The 13,207-nt window shown below is 37.8% G+C and overlaps 1 protein-coding gene across 2 annotated transcripts in view; it reads right to left on the bottom strand.

Moving 5' to 3' along the window:
* LOC107099691 (chromosome unknown open reading frame, human C20orf194) overlaps positions 1-13,207 on the bottom strand; it is a 37,180-nt gene that overhangs the window by 18,410 nt on the left and 5,563 nt on the right. For both annotated transcript variants that reach the window (XM_015397918.1, XM_015397919.1), the window contains exons 12-25: positions 12,965-13,076; positions 12,648-12,718; positions 12,493-12,543; positions 12,295-12,385; positions 12,067-12,170; positions 9,480-9,623; positions 9,100-9,185; positions 8,902-9,003; positions 7,424-7,541; positions 7,186-7,274; positions 6,975-7,091; positions 6,686-6,811; positions 983-1,020; positions 542-677 (exon numbers count right to left, since the gene is read on the bottom strand). In XM_015397918.1, coding sequence (XP_015253404.1) covers positions 542-677; positions 983-1,020; positions 6,686-6,811; positions 6,975-7,091; positions 7,186-7,274; positions 7,424-7,541; positions 8,902-9,003; positions 9,100-9,185; positions 9,480-9,623; positions 12,067-12,170; positions 12,295-12,385; positions 12,493-12,543; positions 12,648-12,718; positions 12,965-13,076 — 1,385 coding nt within the window. The remainder of the gene's footprint in view (positions 1-541; positions 678-982; positions 1,021-6,685; positions 6,812-6,974; positions 7,092-7,185; positions 7,275-7,423; positions 7,542-8,901; positions 9,004-9,099; positions 9,186-9,479; positions 9,624-12,066; positions 12,171-12,294; positions 12,386-12,492; positions 12,544-12,647; positions 12,719-12,964; positions 13,077-13,207) is intronic.

The raw sequence follows: 13,207 nt of genomic DNA, 5'->3' as shown, positions 1-13,207 counted from the left end.
GGATGATTTCAGCCAGTTGAAGTGCAGCTCCAGGCTAGGGGACAAATAAAGATACTTTGACCTTGACGTTTAATTTAAAGTCATTCAATAACCAAACACCAACATGATTCTATCTTGGGTGTTTACAGTCTTCATTATGGCGTTTGGTCACTATTGTTCTTCTCAGGCCTCCACTGATCTACTGGCTGTTTTCATTATGGAAATTAAATTGAAATAAAGTCCCATTATAAATCTGGGTTAAAGGGGAATCAAAGTAAAGGGGGTGAGCTTACAGATAACTGTTAGGAAAAGGCACACTTCAGTTGTGTTTTTAACATAAGAAAATGTAAAAACCTTTATGGGGTATACATGCTTCTGAAACGTACTGTAGGCAGAAAACTGGAGAGTCTTCATTAAATAGTGTTTTGGTGCCAAATGAGCTGCACTCTGGCCCATTGGATTTAAAAATAGACGCACAAAGCAGACTGTGAATATTTTAGGCAAAGATAAAAGATGTCAAATGACTGTTTGCAGCATTGATCACGATTCTGTGGGCGCCTACCTGGTGACAGCTCCTCTTTCTGCCAGTATGAAGGCAGCGGTGGGGTTAGCCGAGCGTACCAACTGCTGAACATGCTGCATGAGAGGGTGCTTCTTCTCTGCTGTCAGCCCAGTGAACACCACTGTACTCACAATACCTTGCATACAACACAGCAGAGAGAAAATGTGAACTCGAGAAGAATAAGGATCTCTTTTCCCTGCGAATACAGAGCCGTGCCCGTTTCACCACAGCTGATGTACCTGATTTCACACTAGGTTTGATTTACTGGTATTTGTTGCTTTGTTTCTTTTCAGAAAGAAAACTTATGTGGCATTTTATTCCTTTCAGCTGGTGGGAAAAAACCAAACATCAAACAAATTGTAAAAAAAAAGGGGGTCGATGGAGTATTTTAACAGCAGTCGACCATAATCCCTTTCTTTGTCCAAAAACAGCAGGACTAACCTTGACTGCACTGTTCCAACAGCTTGGGGAAAGCAAACCTGAAGTGAAAGGCAGGAGACAGAAGACCAGAAGTTAAATTTAAAAGACACTGGGAATAAAGTAAGAGATGACTGCTATACATACTAATAGATTTCTGTGACTGAGGCATGGAGGGATCAGCGGTGCTGCAACAAAGTGGTTCCATGTTACTGCCCTTGGTTAGTGAGGGGATTATCCATCACAAGCACTTTTATGGGATGACATCAATATTTTGATGGACAACAGAGTAATGTAAAAGCTTCCTTTAATCATAATCACAAATCTTATTATTAGAATTTAGCCTGTCAGACTGATCTAAGTCACAGGTAGATTTTTTTGTTAACCTTTTTGAGCAAGTTTCCCAGCTACGGCTACAAAAACACTCTTGGACATCAGGCAGGCCGAAGGATCAGTAATTAGAAAGGCATTTATTTTTCCTGTCTCCATGTAATGAATCGCTTATATCTATCAAAAGTAAGAGATCATGTATGCCTGATGAGCCTCTTTCAGAAGGGTGCATTGGTTACAAATGTGGATCTGGAGGATTAAAGAACTACGCTGAAGGGTTGACAGTGAGGTCAGGCCTAAGCTGAGCTAAACTCGCCCAATTAGCATCAATACACTTATCGCTATAGACAGAGTGAAGAAGTTTAAAATCTCCTTGAGATATGAAAAACCTAATATTCTTTTTCATAGTTATTTTGCAAATATAAAAATCTGTCTATTATTTATATAAATTGATCAATAATCAGATAGCCACTTAAAGAGCTCTGGATAGAGCATATTGACGGACAAATAAGGTTTTTCTTCTTAATACCAAAAAGTAAAAAATATATAAACATTTTTCATTTATTACTACTTTTGAATCTAATGGCATGTTTTAGAGCCTCTATACTCCATTCAAGGAACTATCGATTAGTAAATTAGTTGATTATGATTTCAATAATCCATTAATCGAGATTCAACTGTTGTTCTTGTTTCAGCCTTAGTTAAAGGATTTAACTGTATTGCCTATTCATTTATCTGCATCCTCTTGACCCTTTTCTCCCTGTTTGCCCTCTAACACTCTCTTCAAATGTTGTGGCCAGAACAAGACACTGTTGTATTGACAATAATTCAATAAGAGTCAACTCTTAACTGGGAGAAACTTTGAATTTCCGTATTTATGCAGAGAAAATCTGCTACTAACACCTAAACTAACCAAAGTAATGCCCATCTTAATCTTTAAAGACAGACACAGAGAAAAGAAATAAAAGGACATGTGAGCCTATGTTAATCTTTATATTAAGTATACTGTAGCAGCCTTCTCATCTCGGTCCTAATAAGTAAAGTGCAACATCATATTATGTATAGAGGCTTCGTCAAAATACGACAAGGACAATAACTGTAAGCTGAATCAAAAGCCAGCAACAAAAGCAGAGTGAGATTAAATGTAGGGATGATCCTCTCTAAAAAAAATAAAATAAAAAGATCCAGCCTTTAGCTTTAATAGCTGAAAGTGACATGTAACCCTGATGTAAAAACATCCTGTGATCTCACAAATGTATCAGCAGACAGTCCAACTTTAATCTTCTTTATAACCACATGTTACTTGAAAGCACAAATACTGTTCCCTGTTAGCTTAACTGTTATGAATGCGCACAAAAAACAAAACAGTACAGAAAAATCCTTGCAATGGTATCGCTCCCCCCAAAGGTTTTGTTCATATTCAGTTTATTAAACCACAATCATAATTGAGATTAAATGTTGTAGACCAACACAAAGGAGTTTACCCTTTATCATTACAACAAATCTGAAAATACTCCCAGCTGATGCTAAACTTTAAGAAAACACACTAGAAAACTGAGAGCTTACACATGAAAAAAAACTTCCTGTTAAAAAGCAGAGATCTTTTTTTTGCAACTATTTTACGTGATGGTGTGTTTGAACAGAGCAGCTGTATTCTTTATTTTACAGACAGCCAGATGGAGATCACTCAACTCAGAGGAGTTGTGATCTGTTTTGTTATTCATTTATGTTGCCGCAGAAAAGGTCTTTTCGGACAGATATATGGATGCAAATGGTAATAGTACATCAGTTACAGCTTTTGACAGCGCTGCATACTCTATTGCTACTGACAACCAGAACTCTCCCTTCAAGCATGCAGAGAACTAACAGTCTGTATTGTGAGATCAGAGGAGCGATTGAGCAGGTCGGATGACAGGTGATGTGCGGTGAAGAAGGTGAAAGGCTGGTGTATCCAGTCGTACGTTTCCAACGTGTCATCATTCAGGAAGTACTTATTGAAACCTTTCCTGAGGTGACAGGAGATAATTCCTTTAATAGTTTGAATAGTCATGACGTCACCCTTCAGAAAGTCCTCCAGCTCTGGGAACATTTCCACATTTCCCCCATCCACTGGCACAGCCCATCATTTCAGCTTTCTCTTTCATGCTGTGGCCTTAGTGGACAGATTTGTTGTTTTGGTGAGGCCTAGTTGCGGCCAACAGTAACTGTTTTGAGTCATACAACTCCTGTTTGAGACCAACCGCTGCTGCCCTTATAATGTCCTCTCAGAAGCTGCATAAATTTTGCAGATTTATATTTTTCCAAAATGATTTGTGGACCCCGGAAATCCTCTTGCAACCCTTATTTTGGTCAGGACCCCAAGGCAGACTTATAGGTCAGAGAAAACGTACTGAATAAAATTTATTTAATATTACTTTTTTAAACAGCTGCTAAAATGCAGTGATGAGGGTGATCACACCCTAAAAACACCATAGCGAAATATGCTGATGGCAGTTTCATGCTGTGGGAAATCTTTTAATTATGAGGGACAGAGAGGCTGCTCAGAGCTGATGGGAAGATAGTCTGAAATAAATCCAGAACGGTCCTAATAGATGTTGGTAAATTGCTGAGCCTCAGGCCAACAACAGTCCCACACATATAATCATATCTGATAAAGAATGGTTTAGATCAGTGCTTTTCATTGTGGCCACCAGGGGGCACCAAGAATGCCTGAGAAAAATTCAGGGAAAATAACAGTGAATTATGCAAAAACAAAAAGACTATTTGTTTCTATATTTATCTTAAATATAATCTAATTACCTTTTAACTGATATTGTAAATTATAACTTAAAAAAATATATAGAAATGACAAATGGGATTAGGCTGAACTCTCAGGCTTTTCCATCTAACTAAGTAGAGACAATATTCCATCTGGGCTCATGGCGCTCCATGTGCCCGTTGCCTTTCACAACAAGTATTAAAAACAAAACATAGAACAGATGAACAATAGCATGCATGTGGCACTGACAGAAATTAAGCCCATCCCTCCCAATACAAACACACAGCCAAACTTGTCTTACTATCTTAGCAGGGCCTTTCCATTGACCATCAATTTCTACAGCTATTTTGGGTTCACACCTAACCATAATCCCAACCTCAACCAATTCACTGCACCATTTTCCCTGAAAATGTGCCCCACAATGTATTAAAAACAGAGGGGCACGCACACACTTTATTGTTTAGCTTTTTGTAGTGAGGACCAAGTGTTGACTTGCATTGATTTTCTGTCTTTTTCAGCTGTTTTTATGTCCTAAACAAGATAATAACCCAAAATCTAACCCCTACCAGCGCTAATCTTACCCTAACCTAAACTCAATTCATTCTTTAGTTCTTAACCTGTTGATAAACCAAAAATGAAGTAAGGGCCAGTAACATGTCCTCAATTCGGCCCAAACTGTCCTCAATTTAATGGTGAAGTCAGAAAAATGGTCCTCACTCTGATGCCAAAACAGAAGCGCATACACACCAGAGAGGTCTGATTTCTTTTGTTCAGTTCTTATCAACAGGTTTATGAAAAGTTGAACAGTGGGAATTCAACAAGTAGTCAACATTATTATGTAATAAAACGTAACAGCTACTGTATAATAAATAAAAAAAGGAATCAAAAAGCCAATTTCTTTGTCTGTTGATTTGCAAAGGTGATTCCAGGCCACTTAATGCTGTTCACCTGTTTTAGATCACAGCTGATGAACTCTGTCCTTAGGGGTTATTGCTCAGCAACCTTTGGATGTGTATTATCAACACACCTGATTTAAATAATGAAGTCATTAGCAGAACGCTATCTGTAGATTGAGGAGGTGATGTGGGGTACTGGACCAGCAGCATCTAAAAGTTTTAGTTCTCTGATCCTCCAGGATTGGCATTCAAGTTCCTTTTTTAGATCATAGTGTACCTTGTGTGTGTTTGAATGCAGACCTAAAAAGCCATTTTTCTCTTCTTCTCACATTTCTCCATCCAGTCTGACTCAACTTTCAATGAATTCCGAAGAACAACGGGCCTCATGCAAGAATCGTTCAATGGAAAAAACTTGTTCTTAAATCCTTGGTTCGAGTAATTTAGGAAAAAATGTTGCATTCAACATTTTTCTCCTATTTTCATTCTTCTCTCGGGTATGAACAATTTTACGAATGCTCCAGACTTGATGTAGTAAAATAGTTGACTGATTGAGTCTTACTCATTTTTTCTCTAAATGACCACTTTTGTTTTACTTACAAGCAATTGTCCATTTTTTTTTTCAGGGTACATTATTATATATTATGCAACTCTAAAATTATAAATGACATTCTGATTCACCGATGGTCACTACAGTTGCAGCTGCCATGTCGATATCCAGAGGACACTGGTTTCATTTCTTATTATATTTTCAAAATAAGAACAATCAGAGATCAGGCTATTGAAATAACTTCTGGAAGAGTAAATAGAAAGTTCAGCAACACTGTAAGGCATTTCACTTCATAGCAGTATCTTGGCTTTGTTATTAAACGAAATGTATTAAACATTTATATATTGTTTTTCTTTTTGTACTATTTCTATTTTATTTTATTTTTTTCTAGAACAGAGAAACATAGACATAGACAGAGTTAATGTGATTTATTTCAATGCTCCGCTTTTACTGGTCCTTTAATTCTGCTGCTCAGCTCTCAGTCAGCAGAACTTCTCCTCTGAACCAGTACAGTTCTCCTCCTCTGTCTTCAGTGCCATTTCTATGAATGAACACCATCTGACAAGCACTGGAAGCTGTAGCCCTCCCACTTAAATGTAGCCTGATATGAAACTAGTAATTATGCAGATTGACATTTCTCTGAAACAAACTCACTTATGCACATGTGGAATGTCTCATGTTTGTGAAAATAATTTACTGAAGTTAATAGCGTTTGTTGAATCTGATGTGTCACATTCATAAAAAGCCCATGGTAGGAGAAAAAGTATGGGAACTTTACAATAGGAATTCAAAAATGTTGTTGCATGAAGCCCATTGAGCCTATATTTTATGTGCAAAGCAGGTAGAGACATACCTTTCAGTTAGATTATCATATCAAATTATAATAAAATTAAAATTAGTTTTTAGTTTTAATGCCCCAAAACATGGATAACCTGAGGCTATGAAGGACAATTTTTGTCCTGGAAGGGATGTTTCCTTAGCAAGACTTGCAAATGGAAAAAAAAAAATTCCCACACTTTTAAGTACCTAACAAGATTAAACTCTAGTGATTTGTTCCAAGACATATGGTGGAGAGTAGAAGCTGCAAATTAAACACGTGGGGCTTGTATGTGGTTAGAATATGATGGAATGTAATAATCGGGAATAACCAGTGGCTACTTTCAGTTATTAGCAGAATTGAGTCTCTGAAACCTCACCGATGTTCCATAAAAGATGCAAGCGGGTTCACACAGGCAGTGACAGCACCGATGGTGAAACAGCCTTGGACACCTGGATCTGGATGGAAGAGCACAGCCTGGATAACATCCAGAACATCTGTGTATCTAAAAAAGAGGAAATGGAGTCGACCATTACAGAAGTTCCTTCAGAGCAAATTATAAAAAATAAAATAAAAATAACTCATAGCTAGTAAAGTGAAAAATCTGAAACAAATATTTCTGTTATGTTTTTATGGATCAATGTTTATATCCCATCAGATCTTCTTACCCGGGTGTTAGCAGCAACAGGCGAGTCTTGCCTTGTTTTCTGTGGCTCTCTAAGAAGCTCGACAAATACTGCTGCAAGTGTGAGGCTGAGAAGCTGTCAGGTTCATACACCACCCACCTGTGTGTGTAATGAAAAAGACATTCGGATTCTGTTTGTTTTTGTTCTGTTTTATATCTATTGTGGTGATTTTATTCATCCTGAAATCTCTTACCTTCCACCTTTCTTGTTTGGATCCACTAAAAATTTACAAAGCATGCTCTTATGGCTCCCTGGAAGTCCAGTGATTATATTAATGATAACCTGTAAAATATAACATAAAAAATATATAAATGAGTTTAGATGCATTTCTGTTTCTAAATTAAGCTGAAACAGAAAGTCAGAGAGGAAAATGAGGAAGGTTTCTTTCACTGATAAAATAAAAAATAAAATGATTATGTCAGCATTGTCACCTTGTCTCCCCTCTGATAGGCCTGGTTCCTTAATTCTGCAGAGGGGAACAGCGCCTCCAGGTGGTCGTACAGAATAGGCTCCTGACTAATACTGCTTAAAGCAAAGTGTTGAAGAAACCTAGTAGAGGGAAAAAAAAGAAAAAAAAACAACTCAGCACCAACTCAGGGGCAGAGAAACTGTGCTGCTGCCAAACATTGTTAACATAGATATTTCTGATAAATTTTGCACAAGCAAGTCTTTTTACCAGATAAGGATCTGTTAACCTTATGAAATAACAAAGGTTGACTATAAAGTTTTTTATAACCACAACCTCAGATCGTTTAAAGCTGAATAATGCAACGTATTGATTAATTTATCACTGCCTAATATGGGGATTCCAGGTGAAAATCTCTGGGTGAGGTGTTACATTATGCAAAAGTAATCTTATTTAACGGGGAATCTGAGACAGAACAGGGCAGCATAGTGTACAATTAAATAGCTATCTTAAATCCTTGTTTCCCTAATGCGAAACAAGGAAGAGGCAGCATCATGCTGTGGGGATATTTTTCTTTCTGCTCATAACTAACAGAGATGGATGAAGCTAAATACTAGAGAATATTGGAAGGAAACTTAGAAGTGCAGTAAAAATAATTGAGACTGGCGCTTTAATCTCCTCCCAGAAATATATAAACCACAAACCTGTAGCAACACCTACAATCAAATTAATTTAAAGAGAATACATACATATTCTACGGTAAATAAATCTAACTCAGAATGTGATCAAGACAAGAAAGTTGGTATTTCTCAGACACTATTAATCTAATCTGATTTAGTTATATGGCAAAGATTCAGTCTCTAGATGTCAAACTGTCAGGAAAAGCTTTGAAGACCTGCATGTGTAATCACCAGAAAATGTTCTTCCATAAGTTTTACATATATCCAGTACGTGAATACACGGCCATATGTAATAGAGTGTTATTAAAAAGATTTTGAAAAACATGAATGCTTTCTCTTCCTCAAGGTTGCAAGTACCCAGTTTAAACCCCTCACCTCTGGGTCCCTGAGCAAAACCCTTAACCCTATACTGCTCCCCGGGCGCCCCACGGTGGCACCCCACTGCTCCCCAATGGGATGGGTTAAATGCGGAGGTAAATTTCTCCAATGTAAGATCAATACAGTTCAATTACTATTAATTATTATTACACTGACCATGGAGCAGTAATGTGGCTAAATCTAAATTATTTATCATACATATGAAAGGCACCAAACCCAGAATTAGGCCCAAAATATCTTAAAATCTTTGCATGCCAGCTGTTATACTAATGAAGGATAATTCACTGTGTTTATAATTAAGCTGCAAATATTCCTACAGGTTCTAAATGCACAGTCACACTTTCTGAGCATATAAAAATTAGCTGTAATGTTTTTTTTTTAGATAAAACCTATTCATGAGTGAGCAATTCTAGAACCCAGCTCAGTGTAATCAAATAGTACTAACATTTCCAACTCTGGCAGCTTGGAGTGAGAAGTGTTTAGGTTATCTTTGCGTTTAGCAACAGGTGGCTCTTGACTGCCGTGTAGTTCCTGAAGTCTGGTGTGCCTGCATAAAACATTTAGTCATAGAATTAAAGTGATACTTTGTTTAAATAGTAATAGTTTTATTGGTAAATTTGGAAACAAAACAAGATCTTCATACATTTTTCTTTGGTTCATGGGCAGCTGCTCTTGGTCCACATGTTGCACACAGAGTCCAGTTTCAGGATTTTTCCAGGCTGGTAAAACCTACAACAAAGAAAAGAAGGTTTATCGAAATTATTTATATCTGTATCTGGAAACAGTGAGCAGTCAGCTTGAAGCTTCAGAGGCACTAAGATAGGATCAAAGTTTCCATCTGTTAGATCAGGTGTCTGCCACGTTGGCACTTAATACACCCAACAATGCGTTTGTGCCCTATTTTTTTAATTCTTTTTTATTTGCGCCAATGAACAGAAACACTGGACCCATCCTGGACCCCCAGGTAAATTTTGTCAGAACTTCTGCCGTTTTCCGTCCCACAACAGTGTCTTGACTTCTTACCTTAGCATAGAAGGCCTTGTAGCTCTTAGATCTGCACTGAAGAGCAAAGACCAGACACTGGTCAGAGCTGTGCAGAGGGAACGGGAGGTGTGGAAGCAGACTTGCCTCATACTCTACAAACAGCGACCCCACTCTAGAGAGTCCCTGGTAAAATGAGGAGGCATACATTTAATGAAATCGAGGATCAACTAATCCATAGAAAACATTTTATTTATTTATTTTTTTTAATAATAAAATGTGAAAAGGTAAAAAAAACCCCGCCTATAATGACCTAGCTCTGTGAAAGAGTAAATTCCCCCTAAACCTAGTCTTAGAAACCAGTTTTTATATCTGCAGCAACATGATTAACATGTGTGAAAGCTTTGCTAACTATAGGCAACCTTTGCAGGGTCTAAGGGGGGCTGGTGCCTGACTCCAGTAGTGACTGAACAGGAGGTGTGGAAAGAGGAGATGTCAACATGACATAAAGGATTTTGGAAAGCCAGAGGAACAAGAAGTGAGCCGGGGGTATGTGGGTAAAAAAACAGCTGTACACACCACTGCACAACCATGCAAGACAAAGTCTCTTTTCTACCTGTTTGGAGAAATTTTGCTCCGCATTTATTTGCATAAAAGGTTTCCTTTCACATTGGAGGGTCAATCCAGGGTCAATTCATTTCATATTAATTGAAAGGTAGAGTTGTTGATTGGTCTTAAGGTCAATGAAACAGCAGAAAGGTCCAAACTTTTTTCTACCACCCAGTTAAATTAGTGGTAAGATGGTAATTTTTCAGAAATGCTCATTTTAGGCTGATCTAACCCCAATTTAATGTTTCCACCTGGTCCAACTGCTCTCTCTTCAGTCAACGAAATATTTCCCCAGAGGTGATTTTCCAAGATGTTCCTTATTCATTTCTTTAGGTCTTGGAGAGCCAGCTTTTTCCTAATGTGGAACACTGAGGGCCGGATCTATCAAAGGTTTGCGTGTATAAAAACGTGAGCTATTTCACTGCGCACGCTAAAAAATGTACAAACTGATCTATCAACAGCGTGCTAAAAGGATTTGGTCTTTAAAACGTGCTAAATAGCGCCTCTTATCCATTTAGTACTTTTTCTACAATGAATATGCAATATGGGGCGTTTACACGCAAAAGTGCGTCTTGTGGGAGGAGAACATGTAAATATATTAATTTAGCACTCGCAAAGTGATTTATCAAACCTGAAAGCAATTTTGCTAACGGTATCTGACTCTATATTTAACACGTTTCAAAAGAAGGTGCAAATGGTCTGTATGCGTAATTGCGCACACATGGCAGCGGTTATTGCCGCAAGAAGGAGACATTGAAATGAAGCAAGAAGACACAGAGAACGCATTTTTTCACTCCCTGTGAATATTTTTGGAATGAAGGAGGAAACGATCATCAAAACATATCGTTTATCCAGCATTGCCATTTTGAAGCTGCAATTCCAGTGATTTGCTCCTCACAGAGCGTCAGCTGTACTTGTTCCTCAATGCTGGTCAGAGGCATCTCATCTACTGTGCCCCCTCCTGTTTTGTTCGCAGATGTTTTGTTATATGCCAGTTTTTCTTTGGTTCGCCTTCTAATATCCTGGTATCTTCTTTCTACTTCATCCACTGTTCGCAAGGTTTCACCAACAGCGTTTACTTTATTACAGATTTGTTCACATATAGCGTTCCTCTGTGTGACAGTCACACTTCTTTGCTGTAGTTCACTTAAATGTTTGTTGGCTTCATCCACCAACACCTCCATTTCCATGGGGTCGAATTTCCTTTTGCGCCTTCTGCTGTCCAAACTCGCCATGCTGCAAACCACCAAACGCGCAAAACCATCATTTAAATAGGGCGTCTCCAACAGTTTTGCACCTGCCACCAGTTACGCAATCGCTCTTGTTAAATCACCCGCAAACTATGGTTCAGCCCCTCGCGCAAAATTCCAGTTTGCGAGCGCAAATTACTGCACGCAAAATTGGAGCTTGATAAATCCGGCCCTGACTGTAAAAAAAACATATTGTTCTGGATTATTTTGTGGCCATCTGGATTAGATCTGCTCTGTTCTCTTGGAGCGATTGTGGAAACCAGGCCATTTTTGGGAGAGTTACTGTATTTTTGTCTTCATGATTACCACAAAGCCTTTATGGATCTGTAATCCTCTCCAGATTAGTAGATGTCAGCCATGTTATTTTTCAAGCTTTGATTTGTTCAGATTGGGTGATAATGTGTTGAATTTTTCAACCCTTTTTATGTATCTATCTGGAAGAAATTAGGAAATTAGGCAAGGGTGTGGTTAATAGATTTGAACAAAAATTGATTAAATATGTTAATACAATGACTGAGCACCTTACTTAAAAGTATTCATACCCTTTTTTTTCTTATAACCACCTTACAGTCACAGAATACTGTTTTTTTTTCTTGGTTTTTTACAAGTAAAAATGTGAATCAATATCTTTTTCATTTAGACGATATTAATGTTAGTCTGTTCTAGGCAATAAAATAAACTGAATCATAATCATTTTTTAAAAAAAAAAAAAAACGTGTAAAAAAGTGCCAACTCTAAATGTTACACTGAAATCAGAATAAAATGCATACCGGAGCACAAAAGCTGAGTTTGCGAATATGATTCTTTGAGAGAGTGATGGACCCAAACTGAGAGTGGATAAACAGGAGTCCCTCAGAGAAGAAAGTTATTTTACCTGCAATTAAATCATGAAACAGAAATAAGCCCATTTGAAAAAAAAAAAAAAAACTAAAAACTTAGAGGAATATAATAGAAGAATAAACTGCTTCCAAAGTTCTGCAACAGATTCAAAGGTTCACCTTCGTCAGGTGAGCAGAGATGGCCACTGGAGAGCAGATATGCAGCATCTGCTACAGTCAGACAACCTCCTAGACAACAATCACCCTCCTTCTGTTTGGGAAGCAGAAAGTAGCTCATCTTGTGTGCTTTTGTTTACATGATGAAGTAAAGCTGCGACAAAAATGTAAGTAGCTTCAGAATGTGAGGCTACTAGTCACCTTAGAGAGGCTTAGCACAGCCTGTTCAGACTGCCTGACATCAGGTTCCATCTATAAACAAAAGATAACAGGCAGAATAACTTAAATACAGCAACGAAAAACAAACTGCAGCCTGTTTTATTTTTAGTTAAACAGGGATTTTTATTGTCACACACCAGCCAGCAGGCGTAGCGAGGAACATTTGCAGTTAGGATGGTATAGCAGCTGTCTGAGGACATGGTGCCATCTACAGAAGCACAATCAGCAAAGCAACAGAGAACAAAAGCAAAAGATGAATGACAAATGTGATGTTTGATGCAGGAAACAAAGCTATTTTTAGACTAGTCTGCTGTTCCTGTGACTTCTGTCTTTTTCTGCTAACTATGGCCTGTGAATTCATAATTCAGATTATACAAATGCAATTTCCTTAGTGGATTCTATCAGTAATCTATTCCAATAACACTCATTCTAACCTAATCTAATCTAATTTTACCTCTCTGTTGAATGTTGATGCTGGACTCCAGAAAAGATTCAGAGTAGACCACAGTGCCCAAGTCTCCTCTGTTTTCCTCTAGGGCTGGGATGTCACTGACAATCAGGGAAGCCTTTAAAAGGTAGAAATAATAAGAGGATTGGAGTGCACAGTTCAAATGCAATTTAATTAAGATCCTAAGGTCTACCTAAAGCAAAAAAACAAAATAAAAAATACATATACATACATACATACATACACATA

This window comes from Cyprinodon variegatus, unplaced genomic scaffold, assembly GCF_000732505.1.
Source record: "Cyprinodon variegatus isolate N-32 unplaced genomic scaffold, C_variegatus-1.0 Scaffold897, whole genome shotgun sequence".
Taxonomy (NCBI): Eukaryota; Metazoa; Chordata; class Actinopteri; order Cyprinodontiformes; family Cyprinodontidae; genus Cyprinodon; species Cyprinodon variegatus.
The sequence above is the reverse complement of the archived record's forward strand: the minus strand, read 5'-3'. Positions and strand labels throughout refer to the sequence as shown.